At 45.8% G+C, this 24,939-nt stretch overlaps 1 protein-coding gene across 10 annotated transcripts in view; it reads left to right on the plus strand.

Annotated features, from left to right (window-relative positions):
* Positions 1-24,939, plus strand: part of APLP2 (amyloid beta precursor like protein 2) — a 697,478-nt gene that overhangs the window by 273,292 nt on the left and 399,247 nt on the right. For all 10 annotated transcript variants that reach the window (XM_085647208.1, XM_085647210.1, XM_085647209.1 and 7 more), the window contains exon 3: positions 6,349-6,478. In XM_085647208.1, the coding sequence (XP_085503334.1) occupies positions 6,349-6,478 (130 nt within the window). The remainder of the gene's footprint in view (positions 1-6,348; positions 6,479-24,939) is intronic.

Consider the following 24,939-nt stretch of genomic DNA (forward strand, 5'->3'; position numbering starts at 1 on the left):
GCTGCAATAATTGGCTCTATTGCCGAATGGAGGTTCCCCGACCCCCCGTTTACTACTCTCCAAAACATTCGGTGGTCTCTTGTTGCGAGGGAAGTGGTGAGCTCCTCCCACTGGTTCTCCTCCCATTCGGTTTTAGCATGGATGACCAGTTTTTTATAAGCCCGTCTACTTTCTCGCAGCTTCTCTCTGCCTGTTCCCTCCTTGATGCTTCTGAGGAGTTCTCCCTTTGCCTTCCTGCAGGCTGCATTGTACCATAAGGACTTATGTTGCTGGATCCTCCTCTGATTCTGGACCCTGGTAAAAAGCTCAGAGGCCGCTCCCTTTATAAGGTCCTCATGAGCCTGATATAATTTCTCATGGTGGACTATATTGCCCACATCGTTGGCTAGCTCTCCCACTTTTTCCAAAATAGGGATTAAACCTGCGTAGAGCTTCGAAAGTTTCACTTGGCTCGTAGCTAGTTTATCCCACCTGATTCTTCTCCTGTTATTATCTAATAGTAGTTCAGGTTTGAACTCCTCCATGGTTGTTATGGAGGCCTTTGGCCCTGGATGGCTAAGCTCGAGTTCAAGGGCGTTATGGTCACTATCCAGTCTCTCCACAACCCTAAAGTCCAGGATAGAAGACCAGTTCACTATCTGTACAAGGGCATAGTCCAAGCGGGACTCTCTTCCCACTCTGTTGTACGTGGTTTTGCTTGGTACATCAGACTTAATACGTCCATTGCAGGCTCTAATTCCATGCTTTAGGGTGAGGGCAGTAATCTGCAATGCCACAGGCGTCCATGCCTTTGGGGAAGGTGCTACAACAGAGGGTACTGACCACCTGAACTCTTCTTCCATGGGAAATCCCTCTACGAGGCCGACCAGCGGCTCAAAATGGGAATTTAGATCCCCTCCCACTATGTAAGGGATATCTCTTGGCATTTCCGCTAAATATACTGAAAGCTCCTCTATAGTGGGAGATTCACGCGAAGCTCCCACTGGCCTGGAGTAAATATTTATCAGGGCAAGTTTCGCTAGGTTCGGCCAGGCTAATAAAACCACTAGGATATCATCTGATGGCACCGGTAGGCGTGAAGCCTGGCATCCTAAGTGGGATGCCACCCAAGTTGTGAGTCCACCAGAGGGGCGGCCCTTACCCTCCCACCTAGCCGGGATGGAAAATGACTCGTAACCTTGATGGTTGTAATCTTCCCTTGCCCAAGTCTCTTGGAACATGCAAACATCCCCGGACTCAATGTAAGTTATCCAATCTTGGGTGCCCAGTTTGCTGGCTAAGCCAGCCACATTCCACCAAATTAGTCTCATGTGCGCTGGAGAAGCCACAGAACAGATTGCAGAGGTGGAGTGGGGGGAAGAGCCAGTACCAGAGCCAGAAACTACACCAATTGCTCTAACAGGGTCATTTTCAGAGGTGGGTTCAGCCGGATCAGGAAGTTTACTGGGACCGTTATCCAAGGTCACAGGATTTGAGTCCGGGTTTGGGGGCAGTCAGTCCACACCATCCAGACCGTTCAGACAGTTAAAACGATTGTGGTCCAAAAAGGGAGTCTCCGAAGGTCGATAAACTGGACGTGGAGCATATCCCCTGTATCTAGATCTTCGTTCCACCCTTGTCCAGTTACCTTGTGACAAATCATGGTGCATACGAATGGGAGGGAAAAAGAAAGAAACTGTCAAAGTCTGTATAGTAGAATCCAGTGATCTATTTGACCCAGCACAAATGTATAGTACTGTTCCAGGGTCTCGAAAAGACACAATGATACAGTCCCCTGCTATTGATTTCCCCGACTTCCCCAACCATGGTACCCTTCTTACCATAATGATCTCATTGTTGAGGTGGGCTGGAAGAGGTCTGTTCCAATTCAACCATTTAATGGTTTTCCTCTTGAGTGAGTGATAGTTCTCATTTTCACCCAATTCTAGAGAGGGAACACCAGCCAAAACCACCATGAGGCTGTTAGCCTCTGGTGGTAAGTCGGGTCCCCGTGGTCTAGGGGCAGGCTTACCAGGGAGTAGGGGAGCAATACCAGCATTAGGTAGGACCCGAAGATTTGTGCTAGTGACTATACGTTGGAGAGCTGGGCCATCTGTCTGTGGTGGTAGGATGTTAGGATTGCTAGGTGGAATTGGAACTGGGATAGCCATAAGTGGCTGTAAAAGGGGAGCGGCAGTGGTGCCCAAGGGAGGCCCCGTGTGGATCGGTGGGTTTTGTATATTGGGGAAGGTTCCTATTGGTAGATTGGACTCAGTGGTTCTACTCTGTTTGTTGTCCGAAATTTTCAGGGTGGTTAAGTTTGCCTCCAGAGTGGTCAGCCTGAGTTCTATTTTCTGCAAGCTCTCGCTAATGGGCAACAAGAGTGATCTAATTAGAGATTCAATGCTCCCCAAAGAGCTGCCGGAAAGTAATGTGTTAAGTGGGCTCTTCCCTTTGTCGCTAATGGAAGCAGTGGTAATAATGTTAGTACCCTTGGGGGGAGTAGCCTTATGCACATTAACTAAAGGCCTATCCAACATAGGTACGGACTTGAGTGACTTTCCAAAATCAGAGTGGGGGATCTTTGTCTTCCCCTGACCACCCCTCATCTTCCTTCTGCGCTTATTTGGTGGTAGGTCATGCACCTCTGCCACCACAGTTTGCTTTGGCTTGTTAATCTTGATTTTAGTTCTGGTGTGTGTTTGGGTGAGTAAGTCAACTACCGAACTACTGGCAACTAGTAGTGGAGTGGTGTCCGTAGTTTGTTTAGGAGGTGGGCCAGGAATGGGAGAACTATCCCGAAGTAATAGGGGAACGTCTTCTTGGGATGAAAGATCCTGGCTGCCATTAAGGGAACCTTCCTCTTGGGAGATAGGATAGGGAGTTATGTCACTGAGGGGCCTATTTTTCATGTGTTCAATCGAGCGACGACGCTCTGCCCTACGCATCTCCAGAGAGGTTTCGTTTCCCCCATCACCCTTTACCGATTTAAAGTAATTGTCCAGAGTCCCGGTGTTGCCTCCCCCCTCCTTCGCTGGTGTTCCACCTAGGGCCGATGATGGCATAACCAGAACCTATTTCACAAACCACATAGGATCAAGGAAATGCAGGTGAAAAAGAGTGGGCCCAGCCCAGCCTCCTGCGGCCCCTGACGGCCACAGACGGTCCCGCCCTTGTCCCGGGCTTATCCCCGGGCGCTCCCGCGACGCGGGAGTAGCTGTTTGAATTTATAGGAGGAGAGTTAAGCTGTAAGTGGGGCGGGGCTTGCAGGGAGAGCGGCCAGGTGACAGGAGGCGCGGGTTAACAGGACTGCTGGGAGACGTAGTCCTGTCCCGCCGCTCGCAGCCCTACACTCGCCCAGTCCCTCACTGAAACTGTCCGCAGGTTTTGCACAAGCGGCTCTCACGCCGCAGCGGGACCCGCGAAGCGGGTTCCGCAAGGAGTGGTGAAGGGTCCAAGGAAAAGCCAGCAGCAAACAGCAAGTCCGACAGGTATCCCAGGGCAGTGGAGCTCAGAGGTGCTTTTTCAGGCTGTGAGTGGGGCGGGGCTTGCAGGGAGAGCGGCCAGGTGACAGGAGGCGCGGGTTAACATTTCTTTCTTGGAAGGTGGCACTTCTATTAGTGCTCATGTCTGCCTGAAGAGTCCTACACTGTTTAATGTTTAAATGAGTCCCTTGGCACATCCTTCTTTTTGGTACTGAGATAGTCACATATGCCAATGACACCCAACTGGTTGTGGCCTTAAATCATCTGGAAAACTCTCCGTCCTGCCTAGGTCTCTGCTTGGAAAAAGTTGCTAAGTGGATGGAATCCTCCTATCTCAAAATTAATAGAGCAAAGTCTGAGCTTATGATGTTGGGTAATCCACCCATTTTTGACCTTGGATTACTATGGCCAAGCTGTCTCAGCCCACCCCTGCCCCAAAAAACTAGATCAAAAGCCTGGGCATGTGGCTTTACCGGTCGCTTAAATTTGACCATTAGGCGATGAAACTGGCTGCTTCCTGCTATGGCATTCTAAGAATGCTCCGCTAAGTTCTTCCTCTCCTGCCCTTCTTGGCTAGGAGACTCATGGTCCAGGCCTTGATCCTCTCCCATCTGGACTATGGAAACGCTCTGTATTTAGGAGCCCCTTGGGTAAACACAACTACACTACAAATCACCCAGAATTGTGCAGCACGTATGCTCCTTAAGACCCCTAACAGCCATTCTACCAGGCCTGCACTGAAGGCCTTACACTTGTTGCCCATCATGGAAAGAATAAAATTCAAGTCCTTATGCATTGCCCACCAGTCCATCTGGAAGAAAGGGCCTCCAATCATTCAGTTCACTTTCTCCCCATATCATCCAAGTAGATGCCTTCGTTCGACCAACCTTCACATAGCCTCAGTCCCCAGAGTTAAAAGGGCGAGAAGTGGTGGACGTTCCTTTTGCTATAATGCTGCAAAACTGTGACACACCCTTCCTTTCTATCTATGATCAGTCTAATCTTTTGGCCTTCCGCAAATTCCTGAAAACTTGGCTTTTCCAAAATTCCCCCCTATTAATTTGCTGTTCTAGGCTGTTGTCTGCGCCAGAGCTTGGATGCATATGGGTAGCTATGCACTCTATAAATATTTCTAATTAGAAGAGTTTGTGAAATCCTCGCCTTTACAATCAAATAGCCTTTTCTCCAGTTTTGAAGATGATAAAGTAATTCGAAGACTGAAGCCTCGTTTCATACCTAAGGTGCCCACTGATTTGCATTTGAACGAACCAATAATATTCGAAAACATATTTCCAGAATCCATGCTGCACAGTGTAAAGAACATACCTTAGATTTTGAAGGTTGTCTAAAATTCTGTATTTGCAGAACTAAAGTGTTTAAAAATCTGTTAAGTTATTAGTATCCTATGGCTCTGTGCGAAGAGGACAACCACTGTCGAAACATGGGATAGCTCATTGAGTGTCGGCACCCATATTTTCCTACAATAATAAGGCAGGATACTCGCTTCAGGAAAAAATTAAGACTTATTAAACAAAAAGTGTGTCTAAATCAATAGCTTTATTCGCTAGAGTTCCAATAGTGGACGTTTGCATGGCAGCTGCATGGAAGAACAGGCACACTTTTGCTCCACATTATTGTCTGGATTCACCACTTAATAGAGATGTGGAAGTGGGGCAGGCAGTGTTAAGTCATCCTTTTTCATTAAAGTGGGCCTGTCTTTTCTTCTTTGTCTTATACCATCAACTATTTCCGCTATAAAGTTATAAGTAACTGCTTGCTACTCTGACTCAACAAAAAAAAAAGATGATGGATGGAATGCTGAACATTGTCAAATATTCACCCCCAGTCACAGATCTGGGTTTTATCCATCGTTATTTTGTTCGCCACACCATTCCAGTTTAGACCCAGCCATATGTAAATCAGCTTTGACCCTGCTGCCCACGGGAACAGTCCAGCCCGAACTTTCAGGCCAGGTTCTCCCTGGACTAGAACACAAGCATCCTGGGACCGGTTTGTAAGTTTTAAAAGGCAACACGCCATCCATCATTTTATTTTCTGATGATGCCGTGTGCGCCTTAAGTGGCTAAAGGTGTGCCCAGACTTGGGTCCCTTAATTGCTGCACCACTGGATTCAAGCTAGCCAGGGAGGACATGGCCTGGCAGTTCAGGCAGGACTGTTCCAACGGCAAGCAGCGTAAGACTGATTTGCATATTCTTTGGTCCAAACTGAGGGGAAGTGGCAAGCAAAATAAGGATGGATTAATGCAGATCTATGGCTGGCGATGAGTGTTTGAAAAGCTTTAACACTTCATTGATCATTTTATTTTGTGATGTTGCTACGCTGACTCAAACATGTGAATCTATGAAAGATCCAGTATTGGATAAAGAAAAAGTCGCTGTCATTTTCCGGTATTGCTATCTTTCATAGATTCTCAAGCGACGCACCCTCCTGCCTCGCTCAAGCTCACCTAAATTATGTTAAATATACAAACACCTCTGCTACGAATCTGAGCCTATGGACCAGAGGTGAGGATGGATGAAGTGTATGCTCTGTTCTGTATTGGCTGATTTTTGGATCATTCTAAAATGATGTGATTAGGCTACCCCTGTGACTTTCAAGGTTTTCAGCCAATAATTAACATTGTGCTGCTCTCTGCATGCTGTGGTACTCTCAGTTCAATGACTGAGGTGATTCAAACATGTGAATCTATGAAAAATCCTATACTAGAGAACTATAGTTAAAGATAAGTAACTTTCTTTTCAACCCAGAACATTAGTTCACAAAAACTTGAACGCTAGTGAAGTTTACTTTGTTAAATATTAAAAATGACTAAAATATCCACTAACGTCTAAAGTGTTCAATAGATATCACTTATCATTGTAGGTGTATCCTGAACTTCAGATTATGAATGTCGTGGAAGCAAACCAGCCCGTCAATATCGACAACTGGTGCAAGAAGGGAAAGAAGCAATGCAAAGGCCACTCTCACATTGTAGTGCCCTTCAAGTGTCTCGGTAAGTGTCCCATGGTCTGCCAAAGGGTTGCGAAGGAAATCTAAACTACCTGCTGCATTCAAAGAGATCCTGCGTCCAGACATTTCAAGACAATAGTCTCTGTTGTATTGTAGTCTCACTTGGTTATAAAGGCACTCTCCTCTCAATCAGTTGAACTAGGCACTGTGCTTTTAAAATCTTCTTTTGAAGCTATACAGGAGCTGTGCAAGGATCCAGTAGGCCCCTTACACACTAGGTTTGTACTGCAATTACCTGTCTGATTTAGTTTTTTAAGTTTCTGTTATAACAAAGGATTAGAACTATGACTCTCCTAGTTTCATCTAGTGGTTGCACAGCCACACCTAGTTTCTGCTTTGTCTTTTCTTGATCCTTTTGCAAGTTCATTGTAACTAGTTATGGTTGTCTTTGAATGGTGAGCTCTTTTCTGTCACTCCATTGAAATGAGTAAATGAACCAATTTTGAGATCTGCAAATGAAGAGTTGAAAAGAAATAGTAAACCTGGAAACTTAGCCAGTGTGTTGAAGTAATGACATGGAATGAGCAGCGAGACAGGAATGTGTCTTTTTCTACCATCAAGTTGTAGGAGGGTGCCTTTCAGAAAAAAGAAAAACTGTTTAGCCATAGGCTGTACCCTGTGGCTGTGTTTTAGGTGTTCCAACTTGACGAGACCTTGTACCATACTACACCAACAGTGATGTTGGCGTGCAGGGTGAGATAGAATGGCACCCCCACCCCCTTAAGCCCCTCATAAAGAAGGTTCCAGTGCCTATCTTACCTGCCATTGAAGGGCATGAGCCACCATTAGCTTCAGTTTGTATAAACACGCTCTTCCAGATGGTTATACACTGACCCATCTCCTTGAACGTATACATTTGCATGCCAGAGGCATACCTATGCTTTATGTAAAACTTTAACTTTGCCGCTGCCATTGCTTTTGGTGAACCACCTCTGCATAGGTGAGCTGTAACCTGGCATACTTGTCATTTAATCAACTTTTTTCATTCCTGGATTGCCATTTTCTGCATGTCACAAAGTATCTAATTTATACATAAATGTAATATAATGCATATATTGAAATTCCCATAATTTGCTTTTGTGCCTAATTTCAATAAAAATGCCATTCTAATGCCTAATTTTCTTAGGAATAGTTGAGCTCCTTTTTTAGCTCTTGGTGACCATAAATTATTGGGTTTGTCAGTGGCTTAATTACTGACTCGCCACTCAGCCTTACCATAACTGGTACATGACCAGTGTACAACCTAAGTAAGGTCTTTTCTTCATATTCATAGAGCGTTATCCAGGCCACTGAAAATATGCATCAATGGAGGAACAAATTATGTGTCACAATCTGAATTAGTTAATTATTTTTTCATTTCAGCACTTATTAATGTTGTTTGTACACAGGTGCACCTCATTAGTACCAGTTTGACACCTGAATACGGTAATCGGCAACTGAAAGGCCATGAAGTTACCTTTTCTAAGGGTCTGCTTTTATGAGGAACTATATTTTGGTGGTTTGTTTGTAACTTTGGATTCCTTAGAGCTAGAAGCCATTTCTTGGGTGAAATCTGAAAATGAAGGAGCAGATGATTAAGTATATGGCATATGAGGCAAATCTATAACTATGCAGGAAATGCCACAGCTGCAGAATTTCAGAATTCCTGTGCCTTAAGTAGTATCGACATCATGGAGCAATGCAGACAGCCGCTTTTTGCTCAACAGCTACTCTTGTCCTTGCAGTTAGCGTGTGCTATCCAAATCGCTCTATATTAAAATTCAGTTACTGAATACGTTTGCCCTTATGACCTCAGAAATGTAAGTTAAGCATGAAGAGAAACTTTAATATGCGGTGTCATTAGGCTTGGCTTGTAATGGAAAGAGCCTCTTCAGTGGGCAATGGAAAGCTGGCCCCACCGAAGACTACAAATTTAAAACTGTGACAGGACTGTAGGAAACAGATGTCTGTTACAGACCAGGAGGCGGTGTGACTTTGGTGTTCGTGCTCAGGAGCATGACTCGAAGTCGCATGAAGAATGTAACTCATGCACCTAAAGCTGATCCGGGGCCATGAAGTGAAGGTGTATAATGGCGAAAGAAATCAAGATTCTTTTGCATGTGCGTCTCCAAGTCGAGGGCACTGAACTGTTCCCGCTCTCGTGGCCCATCCCGCCACACTCTGCCCAAAGAAGTCAGGAAGGTGTTAAGTTGTCAATAGTTCTTGTTAGGAATCTGGTGTATTGTTTAGTGTGGTTGTGTGACTTCACTGTGTAATATGGTAAGTAATCCGTCTTGGATCCAGTCGGGTTCATTTTGGAAATTCTCTTGCTCAACCCTGGGTAGTTGTGACTTTGAGCAGCAAGGCGTTATCGGAGAAATTTTTGAAAAGCATTTAGAAGCACCAAACAGAATAAGAAAGTCACACAACACAAAAGAAATCCGACACTAGTTTATAAAAAAAAATCAGTTTTGTGGAATTTTTCAACACCAAGATATGCAAAATCCACCAAAGGCTTCCGGAGATGTAGATTTTATAGATTATTGAGAAAAATTTAAATCTCCGCTTTAGTCCAAAGCGCAAACCAGCATTGCTAACCAAATGAAAAGTTTAAAACTTATAAAAGATTTGTGTTTGGCTACTGTGGCCCCAACTAGGGGACCAATTTTAACAGAGAGAAGGTCAGGGAGGCTAATAAGGAATATTAGGAGAGTTACATGTTCACCAAAGCAGTCTTAAGTCCAGTTCCACACTTTACATCAAAACTGCCATAGACTTCAATGAAGTGGTCCTGATGCTGAGGATACAGGATGTTGGGGATGCTGAAAGATGCTCTGAATGCTGCACAGTCAATGGAAGTCTCCTTGTGGTTATTCCCCGGTCCACAGGTAATGTGGGGCAACTTTGGCAAAAGGGGTCGTTGTCCCTCAAGGTCCTCTTTTGGCCTGTTGAAGTCCAGCATCGGCTAGACTGACATCTGGATGCCGCAGATTCACCGGTTTCCTTTGGTGAGGACTACTGTCCATCTGTGGAGACCAGTCCACACTCTGATGACTCTCCCAGGTCTGGCAAACACTGGTGCAACGTTTGGGGCCGTAATGGAGGTCTTCTTGGCTACAGGTTGCAAATCACCAGTGATTCTTTGCGGGTGGCTATTGACTAGTCAGGATGGGCTACTTAAATGTTTTTCGCCATGCTGCCTGAACTTGGGGTTGGCTGACTAACCAGTGGAATCTCTACTTCTGCCTGGAGCTCGAGAGTGACTTTTCCACATCCCAGGCAGAGACTCGTTCTGCTGCAACTCTCTATCCCCGGCTAAAAACCCTTTAACAATCCATGCCCAAACTAAGGCATTGTGCTTAAATATGTATTTCCATATATTGTAGACTTGGGGCAGTGTTCAAGTCTGTGTAATCTGCTCCCGGATTACCAACTGTGGAGAGAACTATGGCGGGCCCGCTGAAGTGGAGTGGCTGAGGCCTACGCCGCAGCAGACCCTCTGGCAGAACCCTGCTGCTGGTAGTCCTTGCTGATGGATGCAGTATTGCTGCTGGCCTCTGCTGCGAGAGTTGCCCGGGCCAGGTACTGCTGCATGGGAGCTGGGAGATTGGCCGACTCAGTGCTGGCAGCCTTGGCGGGTGTGTGGTTGACAGAGAACCAGGCATGTTCTCCCCCCTGCTGTATTGTATTTTAATGTAATTGCCTTTATATAGAGCTTACTTACCTTGACGAGGCGTCTCAGTGCTTTTTTGGCGAGTAGCCCGCTACTCCGGAACCCATAAATAATTAGTGGTGAATTAGTATAGTGAAATATGAAAGTAATTTGAGTGGTGGGTATCAGTTAGTTATTTGGATTGAGAAGGATAGTGGAGGGATAGAAGAGTGAAGGATGCAGACTTCTTTTGTTTGTTTTGTAGGTCATAGCAGTAGTGGGAGGCTTGGGATAAGTAAAAAAGGATGTCGAGGGAAGGAGTCAGAGGGAAGAGTTTAGGAAGGCTTGTTTTGGGGGATCAGTATAGTAAAATAGGTGTCAGATGATTCAAGGAGGGGCAGAGTAGGGGAGAATCCAGAACGGGCTATTTTTGGGATCATAATAGTGGTATGGGGTTTGAGATGAATGAGTGGATGTAGAGGATATATTGATAGAGGTATAGGGTGAGAAATAGGGTAGTGCATTGGAAAGAGTAGTAGAAAGAGGTTTGAGATGAGTCATGGAGTTGAGGTAGAGGATATATCGAGAGAGGTAAAGGGTGAGAAATAGGGTAGTGCATTGGCTTATCTGAATAAGAAGAAATTAATAAATGTATAGATCCATAAGTACATGGAAAGTTTATAGATGCATAAAGGAAGGAAGTAAGTATATGTAGATTAAAGATATTGATAGAGGTATAGGGTGAGAAATAGGGTAGTGCATTGAATATGCTTCTTTTTCTCAGAGGAAACTAATAAATATATAGATCCAAGTGCAGGAAAGGTACATAGATGAAGTATAAGTAGAATAAAGATGCATTCGATAAACTCCGGTTTTCAAGTGTTGTACTTATTATTTTTTTTTTAAACAATTATTCTACATAATTATACAAAGCAATACACATATAGGTACATATCTATAGTACAAATAAATGCTTCTATACTGAGGAATATGATGTGTATTTCTGTTTGCGTATGGTGCTTATGTCGGGAATATCCAATTCTGGAGTAGTTTACTGAAGATTAGGTGGTTGTCGGGGATCTTATGTTGGGTGGGGGTGTAAAGGGTTCCATATTTTGGCTGCTTGAACAGAGGAGGATGTGTAACCCATGGTGTTTCGCTTGTATCTTGGGATTTTGAAGCGAGGTGCCACTCTAGAATGGAGGTTCCTATGAAGAATGCGGTCTCATTCCATGTATCACTTTGTAGGTGATACAAAGCAGCTTGAACATGGATCTTCTGGCATCTGGTAACCAATACAGGGCTTTTAAGGCAGGGGAGATGTGGTCTCGTTGTGTACACAGACATACATCTACATATACACAGACATACATCTACATATACACAGACATACATATACATATACACAGACATACTTATACACAGACATACATATACATACTTATACACATATACATACTTATACACACACATACTTATACACACACATACTTATACACACACACATACTTATACACACACACACACTTATACACACACACACTTATGCACGCACGCACACACACACACACACATATATATATATTTATCTACTGGCGTTCGCCAGTAGATAGTTATAGTTAGGACCTATTTTCCATAGGAAATCCGCAACATTCTATTCCCAATAAGTCTGGTGCTGGTTGATGAATCCTCGCAAAATTTTCCAAACTTTTGGCCAGCTCCGCTCTGCTCCTACCCCGAAAGTTTCGTGGTGATTCGTAAAGCGGAGACCGAGGAAAAAAGGGGGATCCTAAAACACGTTTTCCCCATACAATTTCTAATAGGATCTGTTGTCGCAGCTACAGCCCGAACTGCTGAACGGAATGACACGCAGGTCTCAATTGCGGGACTCTCTGAATGACCAGGTGCTTTTAAATTCAGACGTACAGCTGCCCACACTACTGAACGCTTAGGGGAAGGCGCACGCTGGATCGAGTGCGACCCGCATGTTGGACACCCCAAGGAGCAAGATATTTAAGTGGCAGTCCTGCCGCTGGGATCGCACCACCCTGGTAAACGGGGGTCATGGGACCCGTCATTCAGAGAGTCCCGCAATTGAGACCTGCGTGATGGATTGGGGTAGCAATGCAGTCTGAAGCCCATGCAAGAGCCTGGGTATTGAGCATTCATTAAAAAGTGCATCCATTCAGGACTTAATAAACGGACTACTTCTTCCATAAACAGAACGTGTGGTGTCATAAGGAACAGCCCATCTGGGCGCACGATATTGTGAAATGTGGGATGAAAGTAACCTTCATGCACTTTACTGACGGCCCCTGAGGGAGAAAAATTTCGAAGCGCGTCGGGCTGACCGGGTGCTTTTAAATTCAGACGTACAGCTGCCCACGCTACTGAACGCTTTGGGGAAGGCGCACGCTGGATCGAGTGCGACCCGCATGTTGGACACCCCAAGGAGCAAGATATATATATATATATATATATATATATATATATATATATATATATATGTATATATATATACACACACACGTATATACACACACACACGTATACACACATAAACACACACACACTATATGCCTTTTAACAGTATATATACACATTTTTTTAAAAAAGATGCAATTTTACTGTTATCAATATTTATGATAGTTTACATATTTATTACATTGTAACTGGTTTTATGAGGTATTTTGCCTATGGCACCGTATAATGAAATATTTTGCACATTTTGCACCATTTTGCAAATTTGCACATTAACACTTTTCTAAATTTTATCTTGCTGCTATTGCACTTATGCACTTTCTTTTTCTGCCATGGTACTGGATTTATCCAGCTAATGAGTTCGTTTTTTATCTTGACTTGCTGCTACATTTTATAGTTTTATGGATTTATCCTGAAATTGTATTGATTGCACAATGCAAATATTCAAAAAAATGTAAAAAACATATATTTGTATTAAGACTTACAGGCAACATATTCCTACAATGGACTTAGCTCATATCAGCATATATCGTAAGTCTTTCTACCTTGTTTATTACCATGTGACACAGAATAGGGGAAGTAGGTGGTACACTTAACATACACTTAAAAGTGGAAAGGCAAGGGTTGAATTTGCATGTGATCAAGGGCTCTTGAGGCCCGAAACGCGTCGTGCGTGGGTTGTGAACTGCAATAAACATCCTACCTGAAGTCCAGCGGGGTCCGAGTTTCCTTCTTCGCCGCCGCTGAGTGGAAGTAGCAGGAATTTGAACTTTCTGATATATATATATATATATATATATATATATATATATATATATATAAAAATCCGATTGGCCGCACTCTGCTAGTCCTACCAGCGTGTTACCCCAAAGAATTGTGGTCCATGAAGTAGCGTCGGCGGGTACGCCTATGCCAAAAGTTTAAAATGAAAATAAGTGTCGCGTTAGCCATCCCTGGACACGTGTTTCGAGGTAGTTGCCTCTCGTCAGCAGGGAGTAGGTATGTGTGTAGGGTTGCTGCGTAGGCTGCCAAAAAATATTCTCAGGTAAAGTACCACTCAAGGCGCGCAGGTGCGTAGCCATGGGCTCGTCAGCCCCACGGCTCAAGGGAGCCTGAATGTAAACAAAAATCCGATTGGCCGCACTCTGCTAGTCCTACCAGCGTGTTACCCCAAAGAATTGTGGTCCATGAAGTAGCGTCGGCGGGTACGCCTATGCCAAAAGTTTAAAATAAAAATAAGTGTCGCGTTAGCCATCCCTGGACACGTGTTTCGAGGTAGTTGCCTCTCGTCAGCAGGGAGTAGGTATGTGTGTAGGGTTGCTGCGTAGGCTGCCAAAAAATATTCTCAGGTAAAGTACCACTCAAGGCGCGCAGGTGCGTAGCCATGGGCTCGTCAGCCCCACGGCTCAAGGGAGCCTGAATGTAAACAAAAATCCGATTGGCCGCACTCTGCTAGTCCTACCAGCGTGTTACCCCAAAGAATTGTGGTCCATGAAGTAGCGTCGGCGGGTACGCCTATGCCAAAAGTTTAAAATGAAAATAAGTGTCGCGTTAGCCATCCCTGGACACGTGTTTCGAGGTAGTTGCCTCTCGTCAGCAGGGAGTAGGTATGTGTGTAGGGTTGCTGCGTAGGCTGCCAAAAAATATTCTCAGGTAAAGTACCACTCAAGGCGCGCAGGTGCGTAGCCATGGGCTCGTCAGCCCCACGGCTCAAGGGAGCCTGAATGTAAACAAAAATCCGATTGGCCGCACTCTGCTAGTCCTACCAGCGTGTTACCCCAAAGAATTGTGGTCCATGAAGTAGCGTCGGCGGGTACGCCTATGCCAAAAGTTTAAAATGAAAATAAGTGTCGCGTTAGCCATCCCTGGACACGTGTTTCGAGGTAGTTGCCTCTCGTCAGCAGGGAGTAGGTATGTGTGTAGGGTTGCTGCGTAGGCTGCCAAAAAATATTCTCAGGTAAAGTACCACTCAAGGCGCGCAGGTGCGTAGCCATGGGCTCGTCAGCCCCACGGCTCAAGGGAGCCTGAATGTAAACAAAAATCCGATTGGCCGCACTCTGCTAGTCCTACCAGCGTGTTTAGCAGCCTACACAGCAACCCTGCACTCTTTCCTACTCCCTGCTGACGAGAGGCAACTACCTCGAAACACGTGTCCAGGGATGGCTAACGCTATTCACACTTGCACTCACGACACGAGCATAGGTGTATCCGCCGACGCTAACTACAGGGACCACAGTTCTTTGGAGTAACACGCAGGTAGGTCAGCAGTGTGCGACCATTTGGATTTAGTTATTTAGTGGCTCTTTGAGCCGGGGAGTCGACGGGCTCAGGTTACGCACCTGCGTTGCTACGAGAGGTACTTTACCTGATAATGATTTTAGCAGCCTACACAGCAACCCTGCACTCTTTCCTACTCCCTGCTGACGAGAGGCAACTACCTCGAAACACGTGTCCAGGGATGGCTAACGCTATTCACACTTGCACTCACGACACGAGCATAGGTGTATCCGCCGACGCTAACTACAGGGACCACAGTTCTTTGGAGTAACACGCAGGTAGGTCAGCAGTGTGCGACCATTTGGATTTAGTTATTTAGTGGCTCTTTGAGCCGGGGAGTCGACGGGCTCAGGTTACGCACCTGCGTTGCTACGAGGGGTACTTTACCTGATAATGATTTTAGCAGCCTACACAGCAACCCTGCACTCTTTCCTACTCCCTGCTGACGAGAGGCAACTACCTCGAAACACGTGTCCAGGGATGGCTAACGCTATTCACACTTGCACTCACGACACGAGCATAGGTGTATCCGCCGACGCTAACTACAGGGACCACAGTTCTTTGGAGTAACACGCAGGTAGGTCAGCAGTGTGCGACCATTTGGATTTAGATATATATATATATATATATATATATTACCTAACAGGGGAATCTCTAGGGTTTTGTACGAGGGAAATGTCCAGCTAACTATAGTGCCCCTGAAACCTATGGTTTTTTTTTTGGTAAATCTTTTTTATTTGCAAAAGACAAAAAAAAAAAAAATGGTCATTTTGTAAACAGCAGAGTCAGTAGATCAACGGTTACAGATGTTGACAGAGTAAAGCAATATGACTTGTTTAACTCTATGAAAGCAGAGTCCGTTCAGTCCACAGTCTCCAGGCCGGGCCTGCGGAGGTTCACATATGTCCCCTCTAAATGCGTTCCATTTTGACCACACCTCCCCCCACTTTCGAGGGCACCCCCGTGCCGTATACACAGTCTTCTCCTGCAGCATACACCAATCAATGTCTCTTTGTCAATCGGCCAGTTTCGGCGGAGCGGGTGCCACCCACAGGCGGGCGATGTTTCTTTTTGCCACCATTTGCCCAAGTGTGACCCAGAGTTTCCCTCTCGCAGGTAAGTCCCTGGGTTCCCAGATGTTCAGGAGGCATCGTTTAGCTTCTGGCCGTATGTCCACCTCCCACACCCCCTGCTTGCAAGACACCACCCGCCTCCAGTACCTCCGCACACCAGGACATTCCCACAGTATATGGAAGAAGGAGCCAACTTCCCCGCAGCCCCGCCTGCAGAGCCCCTCCACCCCCCCCCGTCCCATCACCTGCAGTCTCGTGCATGAGATGTACACTCTATGCAGTATTTTAAGTTGTATGAGTCGAAGTGTGGCCGAAATCGCCACCTCCCTCAGTGACGCCAGCGCCTCCACCCACTCCTCATCATCTATTTAGAGGCCATCCGCCACCCATTTCTCCTTGAGGGACCCGAGGGGATCAGGAGGATTATTGATCAGTTTCTTAAATGTGAGTGAAATGGCATGCTCCGGCATGTAGCCGTCGAGCAACCTGTCCTCGAGTGGGGAGGCCTGTGGGGGCTTGGTCCCTGGTGGTATGTTGGCCTGAAGGGAATGCCTAATCTGAAGATATCTGAAATATTCAGTGTGTGCTAACTCCTATGTGTCCTGGAGGTAGGCAAAGGATCTCACCCCCTCTGGCCCCCACAGGTCCTTGACCTGCGAGATACCGATAAGGTCCCAGCTACGGAACCCCTTTGTATGACCCAGGCTGCCCAGTCTTTCCGACGCCCATAGTGGAGTTGCCATTGTCGGAGTGTTGGTCCAACCGAGCTTGCGATGCGCCACGTGCCATATCTGCACCGAGTGTTTCGTCGGTTCCGTGAGCAAATGTTTCCCAGGTTTAGAGTAGAGTGCAACTTCCTAATTCCCACCCGGGAGCAACCATCTATCCATCCCGTAACCCGGGTCGTTACCGTCCCTATACGTCCCTTGGTTAATCGCCGACAAGTGGGCTGCCCAATAGTATTTGCGGATGTCTGGGAGGGCAATTCCTTCGTCGTACCATCCCAGTGTGAGCTTGTGCAGCGCTATCCGGGGTGCACCTACCCAGAGGAGGGACCGCTGCGCCGACTCTATAGCCACGAAATAAGAGTTCGGCACCAGGTCCAGGTAGTTTTGGAGGGCGTAGAGAAACCTAGGGAGGGCCATCATTTTGAAGAGGGCCGCTCGGCCCAGCAGGGACAATGGGAGTTTCTGTCAAGTATTGGAGTCACGTTGAAGCCTTCGCAGGGGTGGCAGCAAATTCCTCTCGTATGTAAGAGTCCTGTCCACTGAGACAAACACTCCAAGGTATCTGAATCCGCCCTCTGCAAAGGTGAATGGGCAGTTGCTGGGAAGCCCAGGGGGGCTGCCATGAAGGACATAGATTTGGGACTTGCCCCAATTGATGCGAAACCCCGAATTTTTCCCGAAGCTAGTAAATATATCCATGGCTACCACAATAGACCTCCGTGGTTGGGTTAAGTAAAGGAGGATAATGAGGGAAATGTCCTGCCTAATCCACGCCGCAAGAGGCTCGAGGGCGAGCGCAAACAGGAGGGGCGAGAGCGGGCAGCCCTGTCTGGTCCCTCTCTCCAGGGCGAAGACCTCCGAGACCCTATTGTTAACCACCACCTGCGCCAAGGGCTCTGAGTAAAGAAGACGAACCCACGCTATAAAGTGGGGGCCGAAGCCCAGTTTACGGAGCACAGCCATCATGTAGGGCCACTCGAGGGTGTCGAATGCCATGGTGGCGTCAAGTGACACCACCACCGCGTCCTTTCGTATGGTGGGGCACCTCCCCAGTACACCATTCAGGCGTTGAATGTTTAGAGCCGTATTGCGATGGGGCATGAAGTCGGACTTGTCCGGGTGGACCAACGTGGGCAGGACGGCGTGGAGCCTATTGGCGAGAGTTTTCGCCAATATTTTCGGTTCCGCATTAAGCAGAGAAATGGGTCTATATGAGGAACATAGCTCCCTCGGTTTCCCTTCTTTTGGGATAGCAACTATACTCGCTATGCGCTGGTCGCGCGGCAGTAGTCCTGCAGCTTTGCTCTCTTCGAACATTCGTTGGCGGTCTAAACTAAGGGCGTCAGGTTTTAGCTTGTAAAGCTCGATCGGGAGACCATTAGGTCCAAGAGCTTTGCCCGGGCGAAGGTCGACTATCGCACGCTCTAGTTCGGCTGCGGCAAGTGGAGCCTCAATTGCCTCCCGGTCGGCCTCCGACAGGCACGGCATGCGAATATCCGTCAGTTGGGCAATAGAGTCCTCCTCGGGACTATCCAACCCCCTGCTGTACACCTGTCGGAAATGCCTCGCAAACTCCGCGGTGATCTCCCGGGGTTCCGTAACCACAGTCCCCGCAGCAGTTTTTATTTCTGGTACCACTTTGTGGGCCCTCTGTTTTTTCTCGAGCAAAGCTATAAGTTTACCTGCTTTGTCTCCTTGATCATAGATCCTACCCGCCTTGTGGAGGGCCACTGTTTGGGCAGTCTGTGTGACCAGCTCCCTACATTCCGCTGTTTTGAGTCGCAACCGATGTTGCACCTCCGGGTCACGATCCGCGCACGCCACCTCCTCCAGCGCCCGGAGGTCAGACTCAACGGAGTTTAATTGTGCCACCCTTTCCTTACGGCTGCCTGAGATGGCCGATAAGGCCTCTCCCCTAAGCACTGTTTTAAAAGCTTCCCACAGAGTTATTGAGGAGCACACCGATCCGACGTTTTGTTCGAAGTATTGCGTTATGGAGCGGGTCAGTTTTTCCCTGAGATCCTCATTTTTGAGGTACCAGGCATTGATTGGCAGCACACATCCCTCCCGGCCCTTACCCAGCGTGAGGTGTATCCAGACTGGCGAGTGGTCGGAGATCCCGCGTGCCAGGTGCGAGGCCTCCCGTATCGCCATGTCGTGCTGTAGTGGAGTCAATATGTAATCCAGGCGGGAGAAGGAATGATGTGGCCCGGAGTGGAATGTAAATTGCCTGCCCGTGGGATGCACTAGTCGCCACAAGTCCGTGAGCCCAAAGGCATCGAGGAAGTCAGCCAACCACCTCTGCCCTGGAGGCGTTTCCCTGGGGGGATGTCTATCCTGACCTATGTGTTTTTTAGGGTGTGTATATATATATGTATATGTATATATATTATCTACTGGCGGTCGCCAGTAGATAGTTATAGTTAGGACCGTGTTTCCATAGGAAATCCGCCACATTCTATTTGGAATAACTTTGGCGCCGGTTGACGAATCCTCGCGAATTTTTCAAAACTAATGGGGCGCTACGCTCCGCTCCTACCCTGAAAGTCTCGGGGGGATTCGTCAAGCGGGGGCTGAGAAAAAGGGGGGGGTCCCAAAACGCGTTTTCCCCATGCATTTTTCCATAGGACCTTTAGTCCGAGCTACAGCCCGAACGGCTGAACAGAATTATGTGAAATTTGGCAGAGAGGTAGCCCTCAGGTCAGGGATGTGCCTTTTGAAGGTCTCGTGTAAATCTGTTCAGTATTTCCTGAGAAAATAGCATTTAAATCAATATATATATCTATAAGCGCGCTCCGTGCGCTTACGGTAAGCTTACCGTGCGCGTACGGTGCCGTGCGCGAGCGCGATTCTGATTGGTTGTTAGATCAAAGTAAACATTCGAATCGGTCGAAACCAGGAAGTGTCGGCCGCCATTTTGTCTCTCGCAGTCTGAGGGGGTGAAAAACAAAGGTGGATAACGTGAAAAGGGGGCAGGCTGGACAGTTCCTGACCCCCTAGCCTTTGTCAGGGGGTCCCAGAAGGACCCCCAAGGGCAAAAAATTAATTTTAATTTTTTTTTCAAAAAATCGCCGAATGCGCGCAGCGTACGCGCACGGCGTAAACTGAGAAATTCCGCGAGGAAAAATTCAGCGAACTTCGCGTAATTACGCGTACCGTACGCGCACGGCAAAAAAAATTTGAAAAAAGGAAAGCTTAAAAAAAAAAAAAAAAAATTGTGAGGTAAGGTTGGCTCTTAAAAGAGCCGTTGGGTTAATACAGGGATGGAGGAAAGAAAGAATGGGAATATTATGAGCGTCTACAAACGTGCTGGTCTGTCTTATTGTTAATAAGGGAAACACTGTTCTCCCCAAAAACAATAAGACCACAACACCTTATACACCTCATTACAACCCTCCCAAATCGAGGGTTAACGTCCAGAGGAGCAGAAGAAGGTGATGCTCCCACCTCAGAGGAAGGGCTCAGCTGAGCTGCCGATGATGTACTCGGCTGAGCTTCTGAGGTTTGGCTCTGGTGACTTACTGAAGGGTTTTCTCCAGTATGTCGAGCAAAGGTCCTGGGATGTCTATCCCTAAGGTGTCTCATCAGAGTGATTTCCAAAGGAATACTTCTTCCTTGGATTTCCTCTAGATAAAACACGGTCACAAAGTGTGCAAGTGACCAATGGAGCATTGACCTTTTTCTCCCCCTCTGGAAAAGTAAAATACTCCCATACAAAAGAATTCTTCTGTTTCCTCCTTCTCTGGATGATGGTGGTGCTGCTAGCCTCACTCTCAGAAGAGGTCTGCTGTTCTGCCATTGTATCTTAATGTCAATTCAGCTACTTCTCCTAGGGGATCTCAAGCCGTAATGAGGGGAATGGGTGTGGTGTGGGAAGTTTCTGGAACTGAAAGTAGTTTCAACCAATGAAAAGTGTTCTTTGTGGATCACATGACCTACCGTGCGCGCTCCGTAAGCTTACGGTACGCGCTCGGAAAAAAGTACGCATGCGCGAACGTGACGCTTACGGAGCGCTTACGGAGCGCGTACATAAGACGCACTCGCGCATGCGCATTACACGCCCCTGCGTAACCGCGACGTTGCTTCCGCGTGTACGCGTACGTCACGTACGTATCACGTAAGCGCGCTGTACTTATGACGTGCGGAGCGCGTAGCGTAAGCTTACCGTACGCGCATCGTATCACGTAAGCGCACCGTACTTATGACGTACGGAGCGCGTAGCGTCAGCTTACCGTACGCGCACGAAAAAAAATGCATAAAAAAATAAATTAACCATTCCATAATGCAGGATATAGTACATATATTATTTTATACATAGGTTTACAAAAAATCTCCCAAAAAAATTTGCATTTAAAAAACCGTACAAATTCACTGAAAAAACCATAGGTTTCACACACGTTATAGTTAGGAATTAGCATTTAAAAAACCTTGCAAATTCACTGAAAAAACCATAGGTTTCACACATGTTATAGTTAGCTGGACATTTCACTCATAAAAAACCAATGAAATTTCCCCGTTATAGTTAGTGCAGGCAACTATAACTCACGCGACCGCAATCCTCTGCTGATGACGTCAGATATTACATCACTGATGACATATGTGTCTTTCTGAAAAAAAAAAAAATGTAATATATGTATAGCTAAACATGAATGGAAGAAGACATGGGTAAATAAGTGTCGAAATACAGTGATGTAATATCTGACGTCCTCAGCAGAGGATTGCGGTCGCGTGAGTTATAGTTGCCTGCACTAACTATAACGGGGGAATTTCATTGGTTTTTTATGAGTGAAATGTCCAGCTAACTATAACATGTGTGAAACCTATGGTTTTTTCAGTGAATATATATATATATATATATATATATATATATTACCTACTGGCGATAGCCAGTAGGTAGTTATAGTTAGGACCACGTTTCCATAGGAAAACCTCAACATTCTATTTTGAATAACTTTGGCGCCGGTCGACGAATCCTCGCGAATTTCTCAAAATAGGTGGGGCGCTACGCTCCGCTCCTACCCTGAAAGTCTCGGGGGGATTCGTCAAGCGGGGGCTGAGATAAAAGGGGGGTCCCAAAACGCATTTTTCCCATGCATTTTTCCATAGGACCTTTAGAACGAGCTACAGCCCGAATGGCTGAACAGAATTACTCAAAATTTGGCAGAGAGGTAGTCCCTAGGTCAAGGAAGTGCCTTTTGTAGGTTTGGTGTAAATCTGTTCAGTAGATTCTGAGAAAATAGCCTTTAAATCAATATATATATCTGAGCCAGCTTACGGTACGCTTACCGTACGCTTACGGTAAGCGTACGGTGGCGTGCGCGAGCGCGATTCTGATTGGCTCTTAGATCTTAGTAAACATTCGAATCGGCCGAAACCAGGAAGCGGCGGCCGCCATTTTGTCTCTCGCACTGAGAGAGATTTTTAAAATCGGAAGCCCAAAAACATGTAAAGGGGCTGTTTTGACAACTCCCTCCCACATAGTCATGTGGAGGGAGTCCCCAAACATCCCCCAAGTGCAAAAACGGTTTTATTTTTTTTTCGGCAATTTCGCGGGGTACGCTTACCGTACGCTTACGGTAAGCGTACGGTAAAAAAAAAAAAAAAAAAAAACCACTATCCACACTTACCCCACCCCCTGTGCTTTTGGTGGCCGAAGGCCACCAAATGTGCTGGGCTTATTACAATGGAAAAAAACACTATCCACACTTACCCCACCCCCTGTGCTTTTGGTGGCCGTAGGCCACCAAATGTACAGGGCTTATTATAAGGGAAAAAAACTTAGCATTTAAAAAACCGTACTAATTCACTGAAAAAACCATAGGTTTCACACACGTTATAGTTAGGAATTAGCATTTAAAAAACCTTGCAAATTCACTGAAAAAACCATAGGTTTCACACATGTTATAGTTAGTGGAAATTTTACTGATAAAAAACCAATGAAATTGCCCCGTTATAGTTAGCGCAGGCAACTATAACTCACGCGACCGCAATCCTCTGCTGATGACATATGTGTCTTTATGAAAAAAAAATATTTGTAATATATGTATAGCTAAAAATGTATGGAAGAAGACATGGGCAAATAAGTGTCTAAATACAGTATTAGCATCAGCAGAGGATTGCGGTCGCGTGAGTTATAGTTGCCTGCGCTAACTATAACGGGGCAATTTCATTGGTTTTTTATCAGTAAAATTTCCACTAACTATAACATGTGTGAAACCTATGGTTTTTTCAGTGAATATATATATATATATATATATATATATATATATATATATATATATATATATATATATATCTCTCGATCTCCTAACAGGGGAATTTCTAGGGTTTTGTACGAGGGAAATGTCCAGCTAGCTATAATGCCCCTGAAACCTATGTTTTATTAGTGAATATATATATATATATACACACACACACACACACACATACTTATACATATATATATATATCTCAGTTATGTTTTGGCTACAGTTATTGGTTGTCCGGGCGTCAGAATTACGATGCCGTTGGGTCGGTAACAGCATTCTAATAATATCAAATTAATTTCCTGCACTGCCCACTTGGGCCCAATTGATTTACCCTGCGCCTACTCAATATAATTTTTTTTTTTGCCACCGTCATAATTTTGACAATGGCGATATTCAACACGCTTCTAATTTATATGGTCTGGCAACACCTCTGTTTTTTGCCGGTTGAATTAGTGAATCGTCAGCTTTGAGTATTTCCCCGAAAAATTAAAGGTGCATGAGGCTAAGCGGCTATTAAACAAAATGCGGGTATTTCACAATGTATTTTATAATATGCTGGGTACAACCGGTTCGATGGATATTATTATTATTTTTACTCAACAAAATGCTGATCACAGTCCTAGTTGATTCAATGTGCCATTTCAATATATTCTTTAAGAAAAATGTATAAACCAACCCTGATAGTATGTCATTTATGTTTATTACTTTGAAACGCACAAACTGTTGCTTTAAATAAGACGGAAGTAATGCATATGCCTAACCCGTGACCAAAGAGTGAAGAAACTCCAAAACAAGTTGGGTTTGGTTTTTGTTGCCAAGTGTCCATTAAACTTGCACTGAACAACGATTCTGAGTAGCTGTGCTGTGATTTTCGAGCCGGGGTATTTCGGCTGGCCGTAGTTGCAGGTGTTGATGGAATGTTGGCAGTTCGCTACCTCGCCGCACACTCTTTGATAAAAGTGGCTGCAACTTAAGCGGTTGTTACTGGATATATATATATATATATGTCAGTGCCTGTTTCGTATGTATGGAACCCGGTTTGGAGCTAATATATATATATATATATATATAGATAGATAGATAGATAGATAGATAGATAGACCCCCCCAAGTTTACAAGGTACCTAGTAGCACATTGCACACCTCCAGGCCCAACATTGAAAACCACAATATCTAACTAGGTTGTCTTGCAAACACATGACCTCCAAGATCAACACGGAGGCCTACAGAATTTGTCAATATAATCACAATCAATAGGAAAGTCCTACTGCTTTTAGCAATGCATGCACATAGAAATGTACCACGTCACCACTGTATTTTAACTGCTTTTTAACTCTGATCCAGTCCTCCACTTAATGGTCGCTCAACAGCCCTCTGGATTAGTCCAGTACCATGCCATAGCCAATGGGATCCTGAAGTAAATCCCAAATGCACAAGAACCCCGTACCTACCTCTCCCCAGGACCTCACATATTACCCACTAGATGAGATTCTTGTAAGAGGATCAGGTCCAGGTCTTGGCTGTGCAGACATTTCTGCACGATTCCCCTTTTGATCTTGTGCCCTGGGCCGAATCTTAGGACTTCGGTAATTTTACCTCCTCCCCATGATGTGTGGACCATGTCGAGTCCAGCTTACCTAAGTAGGCCTTCCAATGGTTCAGCATATCCCACATTCCTCATCTCACCAAGCCCCTCCCTCGCCCCCCTCTATTGGCAACCACACCCCTCCCCTTACAACTCTCTGCTTTCACAATGCTGGAGAAGTCTGTTGCCCTCTTACCAAAACCATTAACGCACAAACTTGTTTAAGCAACAATAATTACTACTGTTCCCATTTATTGAGGATATGTGGTTTGGCTAAAAAATGCAAGTCTTGTTGGTTACAGCCTCTGCCCATATTTACTAAGTTCATGCAGAGTCCTGCTCCTCTGCGCGCTTGTGTGGATGTGCTGTACTTATTCAACAGATTTAAACCTGCCTGTGAACCAGACCCAGAGCATCCGTTT

The sequence above is a fragment of the Triturus cristatus genome, chromosome 3_2 (genome assembly GCF_964204655.1).
Source record: "Triturus cristatus chromosome 3_2, aTriCri1.1, whole genome shotgun sequence".
Classification (NCBI taxonomy): Eukaryota; Metazoa; Chordata; class Amphibia; order Caudata; family Salamandridae; genus Triturus; species Triturus cristatus.